Source organism: Bombina bombina, chromosome 4, assembly GCF_027579735.1.
Source record: "Bombina bombina isolate aBomBom1 chromosome 4, aBomBom1.pri, whole genome shotgun sequence".
Lineage (NCBI taxonomy): Eukaryota > Metazoa > Chordata > Amphibia > Anura > Bombinatoridae > Bombina > Bombina bombina.
This window is the reverse complement of record NC_069502.1, coordinates 1,000,017,326-1,000,040,305: the sequence shown is the minus strand read 5'-3', so window position 1 is coordinate 1,000,040,305 and position 22,980 is coordinate 1,000,017,326. Positions and strand designations below refer to the sequence as shown.

Below are 22,980 nucleotides of genomic sequence, written 5' to 3'. Positions count from 1 at the left end.
GGTTGTTCACCAAAAATGGGCCGGCATCTAAACTTACATTCTTGCATTTCAAATAAAGATACCACGAGAAGGAAGAACATTTGATAATAGGAGTAAATTAGAAAGTTAATTAAAATTTCATGCTCTCTGAATCACGAAAGAAAAAAATTTGGGTTCAGTGTCCCTTTAAAGTCCAAGACACCAGAAATGGGTGGGATTAATGCGATAGGGTAGGCATGGAATTAACTCGGGATAGTGCCACAGTACTCTGCTGAGGTTGCCTCTGGCAGGAAACACCAAAATGGTAGAACTAAGAAAAGTATGCAAGGAGGACCAGGTATCTGCTTTACAAATTTGTTAAAGAAAAGCCTCATTTGAAAAAGATCCAAAAACAGACACTGCTCTAATTGAAGTAGTAGCAATACTCAGGTGGAAACTTGCCCACCACAGATAGGCGTTTCTGATCAAAGCCATCAAAAAGATGGTGAAGTTTAGCTAACAAAAACTACACTTTTACAGTAAGTATTACATATATGAAAACATGTTAGCTAAACGTTACCATCATTTTAAGCCAGGCTGCTAAGGTAGTAGCTGTGAAGATGGAAGCAAGTCTAAAAGACTTGTAGAGCCAAAGTTGTGAAAGTCATTCCTGTGATGTCTAAGGAGCTAGACACAGAAGACACCACAACTTTGCGATTGCCTGTAGATACAAATTTCCGAAAGACAATTCCGAGAACAGCCTTATCCTGATGAAAATTCAGCAAAAAGGAGGCTTACAAGAAATGGTTACCAGAAACAGGTCAAGAATTTAAGACCTGTCCTCGACCATGCAGTGGGGAGAAAAAAAAAAAGTCGAAGCAACTTCAGGACCAAAATTAGACTGATAGGAGGGGGGGGGGGGGGGGTAGAAAGAAAAAAAAAAACCCAAAAAAAACATATATACACACTTTTTTTAGGAAGAATATTGACTAATGAGCTCTTCTCCAAACCTCCCTGGAGAAATTCAAGTATTCTAGTAAACTAAAAAGACTCCCAATAAAATAAAATTTCTTAGCTGCTGCACACTAGGTATGCTTTAGACCTTTTGATAGATATGTCAGTTCTTAATCTAAACGAGGAAGACTGTTACCAAATACCTTGTCAGACAATTCTAATTGCCAAAACCATGGGTTTAAAAGTGAGCTCAGGAAAGCTTGGGTTTGAAGACCTTAGTAAAACAAAAACCCATGAGAATAAAGGTCCTAAAGAAAAAAAAAACAAAAAAAAAAAAACATGGTGGACAAGTCTCTGGCAATTGCTCTGGGTAGCAGCACAAAAGAAGAAAGATGTACATCAATTTAAAATGACCAAGGCATCTGCCAGAGTCAATTTGAATATCCATGGATTTGGTACAATAGTGGGGAAGCGAATCACAATCTGGTGTAAAAACCTCCTGATGCAAGGACTGGTTACAGAACACCTATCAATGATGTAAAGAAGGCTTCAATGTTTCAGCTACTCCATTATATAGTAAACCATAACTCTAAAGGTACTGCTGGGAGATGGGGTGGAGCAAAGCACTATAATGTAGGCATGCTTTGCCTCCTGGTCAATAGAATTTATAGCTCACGTGCTGAACCATGTACTCTTGCCATCATATTAAAGAAAACCGCTTTAAGTTCAAAAAAGTTTAACAGGTGTAATCCTGCCGTCGATCATTCCAGTAGAAGCATGTTTTTCTGACTGCAGAAAAAAAAAAAAAAAAAAACAAAAAAAAAAAACACACAGATTATACACTTACTACAATGAGACAAAATGAAAAGCAATATCTCAAAAAGGGGATCACTCATGTAGGGGAACTTAGATGATGACTTGACTTTCAAAATACCAAGGCAGCATGTGGCATGATTAAGAACAAGACTAAAAGTTTGGTTAAAAGGTCGTAAGTTGTAAAAACAAAAAATGTATGCTTACCAGATAAATTCCTCTTTCCTGGCAGGGAGAGCCCACAACTTCATTACTGTTGGGAATATTAACACCTGGCCACCAGGAGGAGGTAAAGACAACCCAACAAAAGGCTATAAATATCCCTCCCACTTCCCCTATCCCCCTGTCAGTCGGCCAAGGGAACAAGGAAAAGCAGGAGAAACATTAGGGTATAGAGGTGCCAGAAAAAAAAAAAAAAAAAAAGGGAAGCCGTCCAAAAAGACAACGGGGGGTAACGCGGACTCCCCCTGCCAACAAAGAAAGGAATTTATCTGGTAAGCATAAATTATGTTTTCTTTCCAAAGGCGGGGAAAGTCCACAACTTCATTCATTACTGTTGGGAACCAATACCCAAGCGCCAGACACTACTGAATGAATAAACGGGAGGGCAAAAGAAAAGGCGAACCCTAATCTGTGGGCACCACAGCCTGTAACACCTTTCTCCCAAAAGCTGCTTCAGCTGAAGCAAATACATTAAAATTTATAGAACTTAGAAAAGTTATGCAAGGAGGACCAGGTAGCCGCCTTACAAATCTGAGGCTTCATTCTTAAAAGCCCAGGAGCAAGCGACCGCCCTAGTGGAATGAGCCGTTGTCCTCTCAGGAGGCTGTTGTCCCGCTTTCTCATAAGCTAAGCTAATGACACTCCTTTGCGCGAGAAGGGTTGGGACAATAAAAGGAACGAACAACAATCTCCTGATTTATGTACAAAGTTAGGGTTCCTTCCTAAGGTGGTCTCAGATCGTAACATCAAACTGCCTTATCGGCATGGAAAAACTAGGTAAGGGGGGGGGGGAAATCACTGTAAAGCAGAAATCTCATGCTCTGAGCTGAGGCAATGGCTAACAAAAAAAAAAAAAAAAAAAAAAAACACACATGCATGGGCTCAAACAGCATTTGCTGCAAAACAAGAACAAGGTTGAGGCTCCAAGGCAGAGCAACAGGTTTGAATACAGGTCTGATTCTAGTCAGAGCCTTAACAAAAAGATTGCACGTCTGGAAGATCTGCTAATCTCTTGTGCAGTAAAACAGAAGGCCGAGATCTGACCCTTCAGAGAGCTGGCAGATAGACCCTTCTCCAATCCATCTTGGAGAAGAGAAAATCCTAGTAACCCTCACCTTGTGCCATGGCAAACTATGTTCCTCACACCAGTGAAGGCAAGTAAAAAAAAAAAAAAAAAAAACCCACCCACAGTGTAACTCATTAACACTGGTTACCCAGGAGCTGAATGATTGTCCGGATACTATAAACGGAACATTCCCTGCACATCTAGACACCAACTTTCATCACCACTGAGAGGTTTACATGATTACTTAAAAGCCCCAGTCCTCTCTTGAAGGGAAAATATCTGAACCTCCATGAACCACTAGTGCATCTACTAACTCAGTTCAAGGATCCCTCGATTGACCCATACCTGGGTAGTTTGGCATTGAGACAAGTAGCCATGAGGTCGATCTCTGGCATCCCCCCCATGTGAGAGTAATCTTTGCAAACACCTCGGGTGGAGAGACCATTCCCCCTGGTGAAAGTATTGTCTGCTGAGGAAGTCAGTTTCCCACGCCTAGGATGTGAATCGCAGAAAGGCAGTTTTGGGCTTTCACCCATTGGAGAAACCTCTAACATCGCTATGGAACTTCTTGTTCCTCCCTTTCTCTGCCATCCTCCTATAGTGACAAAAAGCAAAGAATAAAGGGGGGAGGGATATTTATAGCCTTTGGCTGGGGTCACTTTGCCACCTCCTGGTGGCCAGGTGTTTATATTCCCATAATGAATGAGGTCATGGACTCTACCTGCCTTTGGAAAGAAATTTCTTTCTCTAATTAGTTAGAGCATATCTTTTTAGGACTAGCAACATCCTACACTACTGTATGCTCAGGACCACCAGTTCTGTCAACACTGATCCAATTAGCAGCACATCTGAGACTGTTTCTGCTCGAGACCTGAAGTGCTCCACGGGTACCAAGTGGCACTTGTGTGTAACCCCCTTTAAAATTCGAGCATGTCATTTTTTTAAAATTTTATTTTTTACTATTATGGCCCTTTAACAAAGGAAACATGAATGAGTTTAATACGGTCAATAAGGTATGTGAGTAGCCTAAAGAGATGCAATAGGACAAAGTATTAATTAAAATAAAGAAATAAATAAAAAAAAAAGCTTTACTTACTGAGATAAAATCATTTTTCAACCAGGAGTCATCCTTCACCGCTTCATAAGCTTTGACAACCTTTCCTTGTAATTTTACAGTGGCGTGTGAAGCATCAGGATACTGAGTAGAAGAGTGATTTCCCCAAATTATCACATTCTTCACATCCTCAGAGCTCACGTGCAGCCTCAATGCAATCTGAAATAATATTTTATCAAGAAATTCCATATTACAAAAATTAAAGACTTCAGTTAGGATTATTATAATTACAGTATTAAAAACAAAAATGGTCACTAAACTCTAATTATGGGTGCTATAGTTTTAGAACCTAGGGAAAGAAAGAAGGAAGAAACTTCACTGTAATGCAGTGAAAGCTAGATTTCAGCATGGCAGCACAGCTATCTAGAGGAAGGTGGAGAATATGCTCAATATGCTTATAAATTGTATTAGTGTTAAACATTCATTAAAGTCAATGGAACTAACCATGTTGCATGTAGAATTGAAACAAATGTTCCATTAAAGTGATAGTAAATCAGATGCTAGGATTTACCATCACTAAAAATAGTTTATTTTAAGTGATCATTTCATTAATGGTGCTAAACTAACCATGACTGCCGCTGCAGCTCACTAAAGTCAGCGGCTCCGGCAGCCCACAGCAAAGCGCTCTTGTACCTATGAGGCGACGTTTGTACCTCTAGATAATTAGCAGTGCATGTTAGTCGACCGTGTTCTGCATGAGCTCAGCTATTGGTCAAGAGGTGCAAACATCACCTCATTGGTAGAAGAGATGTGCCATGGGCGGGTGGAGACCCTGAATTATGAGCTGCAGCAGTCAGGGTGAGTTTAAGATATTTAGTAAAAAAAGGGTGCTAAACGCCACTTCATTGTTTTAGTGATGGCAAATCCTAGAGTTTGTTAAACACTCCGATTTGCCATCACTAGCTGACAAAAGTCAAACCTATTTTTAGATCCATGTCACTATGAATTTATGCAATTGGGAAATATATTTCATGCTCTCTATAGAGCCATAATAAGCTTATCAGACATACAGGCACACTTAGCCTAGTAATCAGCTAAGCAGGCTTTTCTCCTAAAGCTGATAAACCACAACTTCTGATGGCTGAGGATTATTTGTAACCTGTTTAGCAATAAGCTTCCAATGAAGACAGAATCAGCCAAGAACAGTTACATTTCACCCCAACTTATGACCTCTAGGAATATTCGATAAAACTTTTTTTTAATCTATTACTAAAATTACATATGCAAATGTGTTAAACAGCATAAGCTTATTTAGAAGACCTAGTTCTTATTTAAAGACAATACACTAGATTTTTTTTCTTTGCATAAATGTTTTGTAGATGATCCATTTATATAGCCCATAGTTGGGGGGGGGGGGGGTGTTAAATGTATAGTTTTGCTTTATTTTTACATTCCTAACCAAGCCCCAAAGTTATAGGAGAATACCAACGTATACCTACTCCAGCTTGCTCCTGTTTGTGTAAAGAGTCTTTTCAAATGCAAAGGAGGGAGGTGTCTTTTTCCCCCACTAGCAGTGGGTGTTCAGCTACATTTTTAACAGAGCTAAACTGGGAGCTTCTAAGTTTTTAAACGGTTTTATACTTTATTTTTAAACCAGTATCTTTGCATATTCTTTATAGTAGTGTATTACATTCAGTTAAATGAAAATTAGTGTATACTGTCCCTTTAATGGGGGAAGTAGACAATCTTTCTTAACTAGCACAATATTTTGCAGGTTCCATAAACAAGTTACTGCATATCCAATTTACTGTGATTACTGTCAACTACACTAGTACAAATTTAAGGAAATAAGTCCATTACACTTAAGCTGTAAAACCCCCCAACATTCTACTTTAAGATTCACTTAAAAAAAAAAAAAAAAAAAAAGTAGCTCTGAGATTGGCAGTTTGTGTAAAGGCTCTAAGATCAGTAGTGGACACATACGAGTGTTTTTTTTATTATTTAAAACATTTTTGGTCTTTTTTTTTTATTAAAAGTGTGCTTTTGACTACAACCACATCATACCTGAGCTTTTGCTCTGTTGTGATCTAGACGGGTCAGGCAGCTGAAATTTTCCTTGGGTATGGATGGAGCAGACTTCAAGGCAGTCAGACAGTTGGTATTTGCTGGATTACCCACAACAATAACCTATAAAACATAATTCAGTTTAATGGCATGGAATAAAAGAATCCTGAAGTTTATCTGGCAAATCTGGTTTCATTTCATAGTATTTTTCTGTACAACATAACCAATAGTAAGTTTGCTTCTGACTAAATTTACAATATGGCTGCAGGAAAAACACAACCAAATACTTAGTGACATGAAACCCCAAATGTCTTTCATGATTCAAATAGCACTTTTAAACAATTTAAAGGGACAGTCTAGTCCAAAAAAAATAAAAAAAATTAATGATTCAGATAGAGAATGTAATTTTAAACAACTTTCCAATTTACTTTTAGCACCAATTTTGCTTTGTTGTTTGCTTAGTTGAAAGCTAAACCTAGGAGGTTCATATGCCAATTTCTAAGACCTTGAAGTCCGCCTCTTCTCTCAGGGCATTTTGACAGTTTCACCACTAGAGGGTGTTATCTGTATGATACACATGAACTAACAATGTGCTCACGTACGTGAAATTCCAGTGAGCCAGTTTTGATTGGCTAAAATGGATGTCTGTCAAAAGAACTGAAATAAGGGGGCAGTTTGCAGAGGCGTAGATACAGGATAATCACTGATGTAAAAAGTATTTATTTAACGGTTATTCAAAACTAGGGTATGGGTAATAAAGGGATTATATATCTTTTTAAACAATAAAACTTCTGGTGTAGACCATCCTTTTAACAAATGTGCTTCATTCTCTTGGTATCCTTTGTTGAAGCAGCTATGCACTATTTGGAGCTAGCTAAACACATCAAGTGAACCATTTACAAGAGGCATTTATGTGACGCCACCAATCAGAAGTTAGCTTAATTTAGTGCACCGCAGCTCCTGAACCTACCTTGGTATGCTTTCGAAATAAAGGATACTAAGAACAATGCAAATTAAATACAAGTAAATAAGAAAAAAAAAAAAAAAAAAGTTAGTTAATCATGATTCAGACAAAGCATGCAATTTTTGACTCCGGTTTAAGACTATATAGCTTCAATATAAAAAGTTTGTGTACACAAAGTTGTACAGACAAAAGAAATGCTGCTCAAAATGGGTTGTGTCCCCCCCCCGCCTCCAAATACAAGAGGTCAGCATTGGCAAAAAAAAAATTGGCATAAGACATGAAATCTCTGATTTCAGTTTAAGATTGATTAGAACTTGAAACCGAGGAAGTGTGCAACACACATCACTTACTGCCAATACTAAGGATGCACCGAAATTAAACTATTCATAACTTTTTTTTTTCTAAGGAAACCAAAGGCACTGCTGGTTTCAAATATGTCATGGTACATGTGTGCCATGCCAGTGCTGCTCACCTTATTCTAAGGACAGATGTGTAACTCAATAGAACAGGGAAGGGCTGTACATTTTTAGCCATTTTGGTCCTCTTTGCGCCGAAATTGGAATTGCACATTTTCGGCGGCCCAAATTTTGGTGCATCGCTACGCGTATTATTCTTTATTTAGTTCTGTGTAACAGAATCAGACAATTTTTTATTTTTTTATTTTTTTTTTACCAATTATCAAAATAAAGTATAGTCCTAGAAAACTAATTATACACAAAACAGTAAGTCAAGTAATGAACTCAAACAGTAGCTCTAGGCTGGCATCAAATTTGAAATATGCTACACAATAATTTTACCGAAAATAAGGCCAAAAAAAAAAAAAAAAAAAAAAAAAAAACCAAAATAACCAGAAATGCCATTTTCTGCCGCAAATTTCAGTGTCAGTGCATTCCTAGCTAATACACTGATCAGACCCCACGTTATATAGCAGTTTTGTGGGGAGAACCAACCGGTTAGAGCCCTATTTAGACATGTGCAGCAATTTACAAAGCAAACCATTATAAAATTTAATACCTATATAGGACAGGTAAATAACCTTTGAGCAATTAACAGGTTCTAAGAAACTGTTTTGCCCCTTACACAGCAGTGGGCTTACATTTAAGGGTAAATTTGGATTAAACGCTATATAGCATGAATGTTTTGATAAAAATCCTGCAAGAACCATAAGATATCCTTGTAAAACTAGATACACTAGCCAAACATTGTAAGTTGCAGCACATCCCATGTCCCTGCAACACTGGATTGACAAGACATGGACCAGCTCTTAAGAGTACAGTTTCATTCAGAGGCATAAACTTAATGATGTGAGATTTTACTGGGGACAACTTACCCATAACTCTTCTGGGACAGGGAATCACCGATTGTTTTATCCCCCCTGAGCAAACTCCACCCTGGCACGGGTAACATTGTAACTCTTCCTTTCACTTGCCTATTCTCTCCCAGCCACGTTTTTAAAATCTGAATATAGGCTTTAGTTGAAGCTTTAAATGTTAAACAAAATGTATCCTTTTTTCTATGCAAGTAGTTTAGTTTAATGCCTTTGAATGTTACTACAAGTTTGAATTTGTAAAGTGGTAAAACTCACTAGTCTCTTCAACTTAAAGTGCCATAAAACATGTTAAGATCTGTGCATATCCTAAAAGGGCTAGTTAAGTAAAAATAGTTTGCTGGCAAGTATTTTTTTTTTTTTTTTAAATAAGCAATATGCTGTCTGGAGTAGTCTGATCCAGCCCCTCCCCCTTATCAGTGTTTAGCTACAGAAAAAAAAATAGATTTTATTTCACAGCTTGCTTCTAGACATGCTCCAGCAGATAATGAATGTCTACTTCTGCATTCTACCAAAAGCAAAGGTAGATATAGCCTTAGAAGGAATTGTGTGGGGGGGAGTTAGAGCTGTACAATTCATAAACTTAAAAAGAAAGGGTTAATGGGAAGTAATTAAAGTACATATTATACATCTATCCTAACTTGTTTTGTCCCTTTAAAAAAAAATTTTTTAAAGTAGATGACGTATTGCAACCATTAGATATTTACAAGGCAACTTTTCCCCAAAGTTTTAACAATTAAAGAAACTTACAAACCTTTACAGTCTTCTTAGAATACTTGTCCAGTGCTGCACCCTGGGATTTAAAGATCTTCACATTTGCCTTGAGTAAATCCTTCCTTTCCATCCCCTCACGTCTTGGCATTGAACCAACTAGAATGGCTACATCCAGGTCCTTAAAGGCTACCTCTTCCTTGTCTGTTGCAATAACCTCTATAAGAAAGATTTGGGTGGGTGGGGGGAGAGAGAATTGAACACAATTTATTTTTATTTCAAAATACACATGATTGGCTTTATTCTTTGGCCAGACTACACACAAAAATAAAGTTTTAGATTTGGTGCTCCACAAAAGAAGCATTAAATATCTTATACAACCTAATTTACAGATTGTTAGCAGGTTAAAGTAGGTAAAGCACATACCTAACAGCCAAGTTAAGGTAATTTGAGTTAAGATGTCATTTAAATCAGAAAACTGAAGGAATCTTCCTGGTTCAGCACTTAAATGAAGAACTGCAGTTTTAGTCTTGTGAACTTTGAGTCTGCTTCAATTTTGCAGATTGGTTTTACATTTAGTCACCAATCAGCAAGTGCTACCTAGGTGCTGAATAAAACAAAAAAAATGGGCCGGCTCCTAAGCTTACATTCCTGCATTTCAAATAAATAAAAAACCAAGAGAAAGAAAAATTAATTGGACTAAATTAGAAAGTTGCATGCTCTCTGAAACATAAAAAAAAGTGGGTTGCATATCAAGCTGAAAGCAGTTTTCTTCCTTACACAAGTAACAATCAACACTGACAAGTTTTTGCATCTGAATTTATACAAATCTTGTTTACAAGTTGAATGTACAAGTATGTTGTGTACAGTAACACTCGTTAGCCACAAATCAAACAAAAGAAATTCTGCATTTCTATGACCTTTACACAGCCAATTACTAGATGTATAAAACCACCTTTATCTAGACGTCACGTCAGACAGGGTTACAAACTTAATATTTGCAATGGCATAGCTAGCAGTTTATAAAATTCTTAAAGGGATATTCCAGCCAAAATTGGAATACACATGGGTACATTTTAGTTTTTTAAAAGCATTTTTGCTAATACATGTATATTACAAAAATGCTTCTATTCAAAAGATATAGCCGTTTTAACTGTAAATATGCACCGTGCACCAGCATTTTAAACACTGCACTTGCTCAGAGGGCCTAAGATGCTTGTACCATCAGGTAATAACTCAATTTGTTAATTGCCGACATTATACAAGCCCCACCGGTGCTCAGAGCAGCTGCAGTATTTAAAACGCTGGTGCACTGAGAAAATCTAGCTATGCTTCACATGCATGTGCAGAGAAAAATGTTAACACTAAAACAGTGATAACTTACTAGAAGCATTTTTGCCAATACATGTATATTGCAAATAAGTTTCTATACATAGATATAATTAATCGACATGCAGTTATATTTTGACTGGAATGTCCCTTTAAGTTCTATTCTCATCTACGCCAAAGGCAGGGAAATCTGTCCATAGAAACTTTCTAACAGCAGAGATTCCAAAAAAAAAAAAAAAAAAAAAAAAAAAAAAAAAAGTGTTTAGGAAGGGAAATAATCTGAATGTTACAAAGCTCAATAGCAATGCTGTAGTGGTGCATGTCTAGACTCACTAGCAGGGAAATCTTAAACGCTCACACCACAGCAGTACTGTCCTGAACAAAGTTACTACTAAAAGGGATATGAAAACCCATTTTCTTTCAGGATTCAGATAGAGCATAAAATTTTAAGCAACTTTCTAATCAACTCCTATTATATTTTTTTCTTAATTCTCTTTGTATAACTTTGAAAAGGAATGTAAAGCTTAGGAGCCAGACCATTTTTGGTTCAGAACCTGGGAAGGCCTTGCTGATTGGTGGCTAAATGTAAAAAAAAAAAAAAGTTGCATGCTCTGAATCATGAAAGAAAAAAAAAAAAAAAAAAAAAAAGTGTTTCATATCCCTTTAAAGAATAAAAGCTAAATATAAAAATCAGTGGCTATAGACGAAGCCTTTAGTGTGACCTTTCTTAAAACAGACTCAAGTCAGATACAAAGTTTTTACCTTGTAGCAGGGGGAAAGCACCATCTTGCAGCTCCATCACAACTCCTTCCAATACACCCATCATGGGGGTAATGTCTAGCATCACAAGGGTGACAAGCTGGAAAACAGGATTGATAATGCCAATGTGATTACATAACAAAAATCAGTTTGTGGGAAAGCAAATTATCCAAGCAGTCAGACTTTTACCTACCTTAAAATAAAGACTACTTTAGACTGTCTTATCCCCCCCCCCATTAAAAAAAAAAAAAAATTACAGCAATACAATATATTACCCCCAAAAAAATGGAGTTACAAAATCTCACCATATACATTTGTGTTATATTAAATCAAATACAACAAGACAAGGTGGTATGACAGAAAGAGCAAGCAGTTTGAGACTACATATTAGACCCATTTCACATTTCTAGCTAGATATTCATGAAGGCGATTCATCAAAAGTTAGTGATAATATCAAGTTAACAGTTTATCCAGTCTTCAAATGATGATAACTCCAACTTCTTCCATAATCTGGAGATTGTTCAGCAGTTAAGCATTATACTCAGAAGTTTAATGGAGGTTTTGGAGGTTTGTTAAACATACTAATGGATCTCCCCAGTATGATAGTATTTGGGGGCAATGCAAGATGTGACAGTGCCTTTCTGCCACATCCTCTCCAGCATAAGGATAAAGAGTTTGTATAAAATAGCTAGGATTTACCCAGGGTGAAAAGTACCAACGACATAAGTTTCATATTTGTTTCTTTGATACCCATTGATGAGGTGCCCATCTGAAAATATTGTGGACCAAAGCTCTCAGGAATCGAACTAAGTACTCTTCCCAAACATTTTGAGCCAGAGTTGTGAAGTGTGGCATTTCTGGGGGTTCCCAACATCTTGCAGAAGAGTTTAATATCTAAAGGTACAGAGCACACTACCCATTTACTTTCATGTATGACTGAAAGTTGTAGTGGAAATCTCCATCTATAATGTATTTTTGTTTTTTAGTAAAGTAGCAAGAGGGGAGAGTGACTCTTCTTTGCAGAGTCTGCGGTGACAGGTCAGCATAAAACTGCTAAACTGTCAACAGAAATCTTAAAAGGCCGATTCTGGAAAATTCTCAAACTTGATGACATCTCTGGGGGATGCACTATCTGGAGGTTTAGGTTTGAGTGCATGAGGTGGGCTGTCCCACTGAATGTTAGCTGTGGAAAAGTTACCTTTCAATTAAAATAAAGGGGATAACTGATTCAGGAACTCTGAATTCTATTTTTTTTTATGACTTCTATTCTCTAATCTTCCATCTTGTCTTTTAAAGTGATGCTTAGATCAGCTTGTTGGTCTGGCTCTGCATCGAGTTTAACTCCTCAGATAGCATCCCCATTATCCTCCAAAGCCACCACTCAAAACCCTAATGTATTAGTGTCTTAAAAGGGACACAAGTCAAAATAAGCATGCAGTTTTAAGTCACTTTCCCAATTTACTGAGAATGTGCACAGTTCACAGGGTATACGTATACTAGTCTGATTAGCTGATGTCTGTCACATGATACACGGGGCTGGAAAATGGGAGATAAATATCTACTGCTTATTTGAAACTTAGATTAGGCGTCATTGCATTGTCATTTTATAATGTACGTTAATTATGCAATTCTATTGTATCGAGTGGTCCTTTAAGATCCGCTAATTCCTCTTGGCTAAAAGTTCTAACTATATCTACAATATATTTGAACAGGCTAGGGAGGAGACTATACATGTAGGTATGTGCTTTATCTCCTTAGGAAAATGGTGTCTAGCATGCACCCAACAGAAGCCATTTAGCTGGCAGGCCTTAACTTTTTCCCAGCATCTTTAAATAGAGATAACTAATGTTCACTATAAATGGGATATTATGAAGAAAGTTACAAATTTGTTCAAACATGTCATTTTTGCATTACTGATACTAGTGCAATGCATTTAACCCCTTTGCTGGTGTTCAACATGTAGGTGTACAAATTTCACTAGGATCAGTTTTGCAAAACTTACATGTTCAAACAAAAGCATGTAATGTTTGCATCAGGTCCCCAAGATGTCACACTTGTCACTTAGTGTTTCCTCTGTAGAATTTGCTATCCTTCAGACTATGCAGCCAAGTAGGACAATGGCACTGAACCAAAAATAGACCCAGGCATTTTTAAGAGCAGCCTCATTATGCCCTCCTTTTGTTATTTAACCTGACACCAAAACGGACAAGTATAATTTACTAGTTTGAGTAAAAAAAAAAAAAAAGTTAAAGTTTGCAACATCCTTCTCTGTGTATTCTGTAAATTGGTTGCAATTAACTAGTAAAAATGTGAAATGTAATAAACACTATTTAAGATCATATTTAAATCAAGAATGTATTATTGATCACCTGCCTGTGTAGTCAGTTATTCAATTTAACAGGCACCTAATAGGAGCTGATCAACCCTGACCTGGCTCAGAGACAAGTGAGGCAAGACAGGGCAGGCCCTTCATCAAGACAAAGAATCATGCTGTAGACAGGGCAAGAGGCCTGCAAACAAAAGCCCTGCTCTATGTTCAGTCTCGGCCTACTTTCACCGGCAACATCATGATAGATTTCACAAAACATTACTGTATTTTAAGGCAGGATTGGCAACTTTAGGCCTGTGAGCCACAATGCTGCCATCTAGTGTTTGTGGTCAACATAAATCCATTTCACATCACTAACTTTGAAAGTGTTTTTTGCACCAGGTCACTGCTATTAAATGCAGAAACATATTGTACCCTTACTTTTGTTTTCCAATTTTAGAAATTCTGTAATTTTTTTCCCCCACCAGCACTGCTAAAGTAAGAACACATTTTTCAATATAGCCCCTTATGTGAACAGGAAGAGCGCTCATCACTTAAAAAGTGATGTTAAAAGATTACGTGCCTGGCAAAAAAATAAAAAAAGGCTCTGTCATTAAAATTCACAATGAAGCTTATTTTTTAAAAAATACTCTAAGGAAAACAGACCAGTGATACTCAGCCCACATCTCCTGCTGTATATAGCACAGCAATGATGAAGCTGGCTTCGTTCAATTGTTTCGTGGCCCCACGCAACGATTGGAGGAAGCCGGATTAGTCATGGCTGTGCTAACTACAGCAGGAGATGTTGGAGGATCATCGGTCTGTTTTCCATAAAGAAAGGAAAGTATTTTTAAAAAGAAGCTTCATTGTGAAGTTTAATGAAAGTGCCCCTGTTTTTAAGATTAGTTTTAGAAACCAGGCACTTATTCATTAAACTTTACAATCACTTTAAGACTAAACAAATATTTTTATTCCATTGAGCCTACAACACACACACTTAAATACACCAAGGTAACAGCTAAAACTTTCATAAAGTTTCTTATTTTAAATATATTTTATCAGAATATATTGTTTGATAGAGTTTACCTGATCTTTGCCAAACACATCACCCTTGGCCACACTGGTAAGCAGGGAATAGGCAATCTGACCTGCAGCACCAGTCAAAAGAACTCTGATAACTCCAGGCTGCAAAATAACAGGAAAACAAGTCAGAATATTATCCTTAAAAATGCTGGAGTACATTTTTGCTTTATTTTAAAAAAAAAAAATTTAAAAAAAAATTAAAAAAAAATTATATATCTATCTCTATCTATAATAGTGTGAAACATTACACAGAATATTGCAATTGTGACATGGTTCTCTGAGATGGTTGATAATATAGATCTATGTTTGTTAGTAAGACATCTCTGGTGATATGCGAGTCTTGAATTCAGTAACGAGAAATAGCAAGGAGAGTCCATGTGTTGGCATTGTTCCGCTTGTCCAAAGCTCAGTGTTTTCCATAAGTTTCTTAATTTTGATTGTGAAATGTTATTTAAACGTGGTATATCAAAATACAAGTCACAACATGGGCTTACAATGATGCAAGAAACTATACAATATATACATAGAGAACAAACAGTTCAAGTTATATAAAAATGGTATCTCCAATGTTCAAGATGATCTTTAGAATGTTTAACTATATAGGCAAAATATGAGTGACTATTGAGTTAAAAGGAAGCAATTGTGAATATAATGGGGAGCAGGAAGAAGGGGGAGAGAGCGAGTAAGGGGAAAAAAAGAGTTTTCAGCGCATGCAATTATGAACAACTATCCAATTTAATGCAATCAAAATTTTTTTGTCTTATTTGTTTAAAATTAAGATCTAGAATTGCATAATTAACATGTACATAAAAATTGGTTGATTGAAGATATAAAGGGACAGTCTACACCAAAATGTTTATGGTTTAAAAAAGAAAGATAATCCGTTATTACCCATTCCCTAGTTTTACACAACCAACGGATTATCTTTTATCTAAGCCTCTGCAAACTGCACCCTTATTTCAGTTCTTTTGACAGACATCTATTTTAGCCTATCAGAGCTGGCTCACCTGAACTCCACATGCATTAGAACAGTGTTATCTATATGACACACATGAACTAACACCCTCTAGTGTTAGAAATTTTTCAAAATGTCTTAAGAGAAAAGAGGCAGCCTTCAAGGGCTTAGAAATTAACATATGAACCTCCTAGGTTTAACTTTCGACTAATACCAAGAGAACAAAGCAAAATTGGTGATCAAAGTAAATTGGAATTGTTTAAAAATGACACTATCTAAATCATGAAAGTTTATTTTGGACTAGACTGTCCCTTTAAGAGTGTGCTCTGCTCCTGTCTAACATTATGGCAGCAATGTACAACATGACTATAAACATTGCAGCAAACACTGCTGCCAGAAAGCTAAAAATGCACACCCCTGAGTTCACCAAGGATTACTCTTTAATAAAGGATATCAAGAAAAAAAAAAAAAAAAAAGCACATTTAAGTCAAATTTAAACTTTCATGATTCAGATAAGACATGCAATTTTGCCTTACCTACATGCATCAATTGTTAGAACCTTCCATGCATGACCTTCAAACTACACCACGTATTCTTCCCTACGCTCATAATTTAAAATATATTGTGATGGATACTTTATTCTGGGGCCACAGATAGATGAATTAGGAGTGTGTAAGGGCTACAAACTAACATCTGCAAAAAGCTGTACTAAATTAGGACCCAGCTGGAGAGATTGGAACCATACACATTCTGCTAAGCTCATCAGCCATATCCTTATCTGGGATAGCAATGAACTGAGCCAGGATGTACAACTGACTCTGCAGGGGGTAAACAAAATTGTGGAAACCAGAATATGTCTAAAGATATAATGTTCTAAAGAGATACACACTTACCAGAACCAACACATTGACAAAATTATTTTAAGAGACATAATACTCATATGTAAATCACTTGAAACTGATGCAGTATAACTAAAAAACTGACAGGAAAATATTACCTGAGCAAAAAAGGAAATGAACAGCAGCCAATCAGCATCAACAGTGCTGAGGTCATGAACTCTTACTGTGATCTCATGAGATTTCATAGTAAACTTCCTTACACTGAATAGGGAAATAAGATAAGTGTGCACGTACGCTCACTCCCTTAGCTGCCCCGGGACAGGCATACTGGTATGCTGCTTAGAAGTCCTTTAAAATGGGATGTGGCTACTGAGGAATTTGAGGTAAAATCTCTTTTTTACATAGAAATGTTCAGGTGTTATTTTCTAGTCAGCTTTTTACAGCTATGCTGCATCACTTTCAAGTGTTTGAACATTTTGGTATCATGGCCCTTTAAAGTGCAAAAAAAAAAATTATATTTTGTTGCAATTTTGAAAACCTCTAGAAAAAGGTTTGTAAAAAACTTAGAAAAATAATATTCCCACATTGGTTTGCATCCAGATAAAGGAGCTTTAGAACATTTGTAGGTCAGAAATGACTGAAAATTATATTTGGTAAGAGGTAAGACAAAAGAATGTCAAAGTTGTTACTTTTTGTCCCAAAAAGACATACTGAGATATCAAAGAGCTTGGAAAATATGGATGACATAATGGTACGTTGCAAAGGCCAATTGTAATATTTGCAAAACTACTTTATACCGGATGGGGAAAGGTGTGAACAATCTCAGGCATGGCATGTTCATTTCTTTAGTGGAAATTTATTCTAAGGTTTGTTTGTTTTTTCATTAAGCATTGCAGGAATTGTGTCTGTGTATATGTGCCGGTTAACCAAGTCTCATGCAGAGCAGTTTGTTGAAACTTTTAAATTTGATTTGTACGACTTGTTTAACACCAGTTACAATTTACTGAACAACAAGTGAACAAGCTATTCATCATATAAAAAAAAAAAAAAAAAAAAAAAAAAATATTTATATATATATATATATATATATATATATATATATATATATATATATATATATATATATATATATATATATATATATATATATATATATATATATATATATATATATATATATATATATATATATATATATATATATATATATATATAATTGAATTATGGGTCTTAGGATTCTTTTTTGCCATCATAATATAGGTTAAAGGGACAGTCAAGTCCCAAAAAACTTTCATGATTCAAATAGGGCATGTAATTTTAAACTTTCAAATTTACTTTTAATCACCAATTTTGCTTTGTTCTCTTGGTATTCTTAGTTGAAAGCTAAACCTAGGAGGTTTATATGCAAATTTCTTAGACCTTGAAGGCCGCCTCTAATCTAAATGCATTTTGACAGTTTGTCACCACTAGAGGGCGTTAGTTTATGTGTTTCATATAGATAACATTGATCTCATGCACATGAATTTAACGAGGAGTGAGCACCAATTGGCTAAAATGCAAGTCTGTCAAAAGAACTGAAATAAGCAGGCAGTCCGCAGAGCCTTAGATACAAGGTAATCAGAGATAAAACGTGTATTATTATAACTGTGTTGGTTATGCAAAACTGGGGAAAGGGTAATTAAGGGATTATCTATATTTTAAAACACAAATTCTGGTGTTGACTGTCCCTTTAACATCTCATTAGTTTGTATTTTCACCTGAAAAATGTTTGTTTCAAATGTAGGGAACTGCATTATGTAACTGGCTCAATGGTCTGCAATACATCAGATAATCCAACAACACAATTTACACATTATATTGAGTTGTAAACAACTATTTGATATTGCACCAAATAAACACCACAAAAGATAAAATAAACTCACTTTAATTAGTTAAGTTTAATAAAACATTTGCCAGTGCCACTGCCATATTATTCAAATCAGTGGGACAAGTCAGACAATTTAATGTATAGACTCAAATTTTTTTTTATTTTTTTTTTTGCAGCATGGGATCTTTGCTTAGGTAAGCACCAATTATTGAAGACTTTAAAAAAAAAAAAAAAAAATCATCATTTCCAATAAAACTTTAACAGTCAAACTGCATACACTACACTAATATATTTGAAAGGGGTGTACAGCTACACAACGCTACAGGGGACATGTCAATTGTAAATTATGTAAAAATATAAAGATAATTTTTAGGTTTAAAAATTGATAGTTAACCTTCATCTTGAACATTAACCACAAAGCCCCATTAACGAAAGCAGCATAGCATAAGCATACACGCTACGCTATTGGCTTCCTGGCAACGAATCAAAAATTAAGGAACAAAGGAAAATAAATATATATTTTTTCTGTGGGGCTTTTTTGCGATATAATAATTCAGTACTAATTATTGGAAAACTACAAGTATATTTATATTTAAAACAAACTTAATAGTATAATTGAAATTATTGTTATGTAACACATAAACATGAGTTGACAATCTTAAAAGGGGAAAGTACATGTTTTGCACAAGCCACGCAGGCCAAACGGGAAAATACCGCAGTGAGACGCATTAAAATGTTGTTAATAAAGTCAGCAAATAATACAAACCATTTTGGTAAGATGATGTGCAGTTAATAGGTGTGATGGAGACTATAAGAACCGGTACGTCCGCAGGAGAAGCCGCTGTCACACTGACTGCAGGTCACCTCTATTCACTACTCTACAGCAGCAAGGACGCATGTGACTCACACACCCCCTTAAATCGCCGCAGAAGTGAAAGCATTTTGTAGTCCAGCTGTCATCATCACGCACGTTTGCTAGGCAAGCTAAACGATTTTTGGACTACATCATCCAACATGCAATTCTACTGTATCACTCCGCCACTTAAATCCCGTAGTGGTGGTTGTTCATACTAAAGATCTCGCGCAATGATAAACGATGTATCGGTCAAGTTTGTTAAAAATACTGAATTGGATAGTCAAATAATTAGACTTGTGTTTTCAGAACTGAATTCAATCACTGCAAATAAAAAAAACACGTTATCACAATTTCCAATAGTGTCAAGAATAACGCTGTATCAAGTATTATTATTTTTTAAACATATATAAATTACATATATTGCACAACTGTACAAGGGTACATTAGCTATTTGGCGACATAAGGTTTCAACAAAGCTGAAATAGAATAACATATGTCCTGTAACTGTTCTTCAGCTGAAATCTATAATAAATGTATATGTCTAAAATGCAATGCAACTTGAAAGACTCTCAAAATTGTATTTTTGCATTTAATTATTTCTTACCTTTCACTGCAGATTTTTAAGAAACAAGTGATGCATGATAAACCATCAAGTGTAGAAAGCAATATATGAAAGAACAACACACATACATTTATCATTATTTTGCAAACTTTTTTTAAACATACAAATGAATGTGGATTTTATTGTGTCAAGGGTTCCCAGAGACCTATTTTGGCAAAAGAAAAGGGCCCAATACTTAAAACTTTGTGCTCAGATGAGTTGATCTAAAATGGTTCACCAGCCCTGCCAGATCCCTCACAATATTTTAAAAAGACATTTTTTCTGTATCTCGCTAAGGAATGTTTCCTGACTTTGTGGATGTGAAGGAGAGTAGTTCTTACAATATAGTACAGCATAACATGAGGGGTTTTTTACATTTACATCTTGTGCATTGTATTTTACATTACTTTAGACTTTAGATTTTGTCCTTTAAGGTTTATTACATTTAAGCTTTACACTTTATATTTTCTATTTTAATGCGTTTAGATTCTGCAAACAGCAGAGTATTTAGGATTGTGATTTTACAATTCTGATTATGGTTTAAAAGTGTCTGTGTAAGTAATAAATTAGGATCATACTCCCTATTGGAGCAGTTTCTAGAGAACTTGACTCCCATGGCAAAATTCCAAAAGACGCCTCCCCTTTCAAAATTTTAAAGTGGGCTCACACATGTGTATGCACACACACATACACGTATATATACATACACACAAACGCAAATACATCTATATATATATATATATATATATATATATACACATGTATGTATGTGTATGTGAATGCGTGTGTGTATGTATGTGTGAGTATATGTGTAGCCATGTGTCTATGTATGTATGTATGTATATGTATATATATATATATATATATATATATATATAGCCGTGTTTGTATGGGTTTTTTCCACTAAGTCATACAAAAAAAACACATTTAGATTCCAGTTCTAGATTGTTTTTATGTTGACTTTCTTAATATATTGAACTTTTTATCAATTTTATCCTTTGAAACTTGAAATACATATTTAGACTCAAACAGTTAATGTTAAAATACCTCTATCACCTAAACCATATTTTTTTTTACTTCAGTTGTTGATGCTCTTCAGGAGGCAGTGTACCTCTACTTCTAAGTCATGTTTAATATAATCACTTTTATCAACTATTGTTTATTTTGGTTTAGTTTTGTTAATATTATGTTTGCTCCACTTGTATGATATAGATTTTTTTTTCTTGATAACTCACTCCATGTTGTAAATGTTCAAGTGTTGATCTTACAATTCTCATCTACTTTTTTCTTATGGCTGAAACACCCAAATGTTTGAAAATCCTAACTCATAAAGCTAAGGGTCTTAAAACACCACGAAAAAAGGGAGGGTCATTAGGGGTTATAATTGCTTACGCAGCAACATCATATTAATGCAGGAAACTAATTTCAAACACACGGCAGAGCCTGATTTAGTAAACTTGATATTGTTTACTTAGCTTCTAAAACTAAAAAATGGGATGGGAATTTTAATTAGTAAGCATCTCTCCTTCCAAGTCTCCCATTTCCACAAAGACAAGGAGAATGTTACTGAATATTGATAGGTCTTTTATACCATCGTACAATAACTATTGTGAGTACTTATGCTCCAAACACATTCATTTTGGTTTAAATTGAGTAACACTAGTCTTCAAGTGCAAAAAGGCAGTTTAATAATAGGAGGGGATTTCAATAAGTCAATGGACACCTTCTTACATTGCTCCACAGGAACCTTTTCAGTTTCTGCTAAATCCCTTAGATTAATCCTGTCTAACCTGGTTGTACACAATAATTGGAGAGTTTTCCACCCCTCAACAAATGACTACACATTTTAATCTTACCCACACCAAATACCAGAATTAGCTACATTTTCACTGATGTTACTTGCTTATAATTGGTTCGGAATACAGATATACATTCTTTCTCCTGGTCAGATCACTCTGTAGTTAGCTGCAATGTAGAATGGCCCACTTTACACCCTTTAAGATAAGATTTGGAAGTTAGACGACTCCATTCTAAAATACCTCCTAAACCGTACTCAAATCCAAAACACTATCCAGGAATATTTTAGATTCAATAATCTACCAGATTTCAATACACAACATGTGTGGAACGCACATCAATGCGTTTTGAGGGGTGTACTGATAGCATTAAAGGTGGCTTAAATTAAACAAAGTCAAGTTTATTTAGCCCCGCTTTTAAATGGTCTCAATAATTTACAGGAACAGCACAAAACACACCCTGAGGATAGAATGTTGTTAGAAAGCATTGGACATATACACAGACTAATAGATCAGATATTAGGTAAGGAAGTTAAAAATAAAACGTATCTCAGAAGAATTTATTATGAAGGAACACATAAGCAAGGTAGAATGTTAGCCAGGTAAGGAAGGAAGCTCTTAACCCCTTAATGACCGGACCATTTTTCAATTTTCTTACCCTTAATGACAATGGCTATTTTTACATTTCTGCAGTGTTTGCGTTTAGCTGTAATTTTCCTCTTACTCATTTACTGTACCCACACATATTATATACCGTTTTTCTCGCCATTAAATGGACTTTCTAAAGATACCATTATTTTCATCATATCTTATAATTTACTATAAAAAAAATATAAAATATGAGGAAAAAATTGAAAAAAACACACTTTTTCTAACTTTGACCCCTAAAATCTCTAACACATCTACAACCACCAAAAAACACCCATTCTAAATAGTTTCTAAATTTTGTCCCGAGTTTAGAAATACCCAATGTTTACATGTTCTTTGCTTTTTTTTTGCAAGTTATAGGGCAATAAGTACAAGTAGCAGTTTGCTATTTCCAAACCACCTTTTTTCAAAATTAGTGCTAGTTGCATTGGAACACTGATATCTGTCAGGAATCCCTGAATATCCCTTGACATGTATATATTTTTTTTAGTAGACATCCCAAAGTATTGATCTAGTCCCATTTTGGTATATTTCATGCCACCATTTCACCGCCAAATGCGATCAAATAAAAAAAATTGTTGACTTTTTCACAAATTTTTCCACAAACTTTAGGTTTCTCGCTGAATTTATTTACAAACATCTTGTGCAATTATGGTATAAATGGTGTTAAATACTTCTCTGGGATCCCCTTTGTTCAGAAATAGCAGACTTATATGGCTTTGGCGTTGCTTTTTTGTAATTAGAAGGCTGCTAAATTCCACTGCACACCATGCGTGTATTATGCCCAGCAGTGAAGGTGTTAATTA

At 35.6% G+C, this 22,980-nt stretch overlaps 1 protein-coding gene across 1 annotated transcript in view; it reads right to left on the bottom strand.

Annotated features, from left to right (window-relative positions):
* The window catches only part of MDH1 (malate dehydrogenase 1), a 30,783-nt gene extending 11,589 nt beyond the window's left edge, over window positions 1–19,194 (bottom strand). The window contains exons 1-6 of the mRNA XM_053712066.1: window positions 19,040–19,194; window positions 14,616–14,714; window positions 11,225–11,321; window positions 9,177–9,352; window positions 6,132–6,254; window positions 4,110–4,286 (exon numbers count right to left, since the gene is read on the bottom strand). Coding sequence (XP_053568041.1) covers window positions 4,110–4,286; window positions 6,132–6,254; window positions 9,177–9,352; window positions 11,225–11,321; window positions 14,616–14,714; window positions 19,040–19,042 — 675 coding nt within the window. The 5' untranslated portion in view covers window positions 19,043–19,194. The remainder of the gene's footprint in view (window positions 1–4,109; window positions 4,287–6,131; window positions 6,255–9,176; window positions 9,353–11,224; window positions 11,322–14,615; window positions 14,715–19,039) is intronic.
* Between the last annotated feature and the right edge of the window lie 3,786 nt (window positions 19,195–22,980).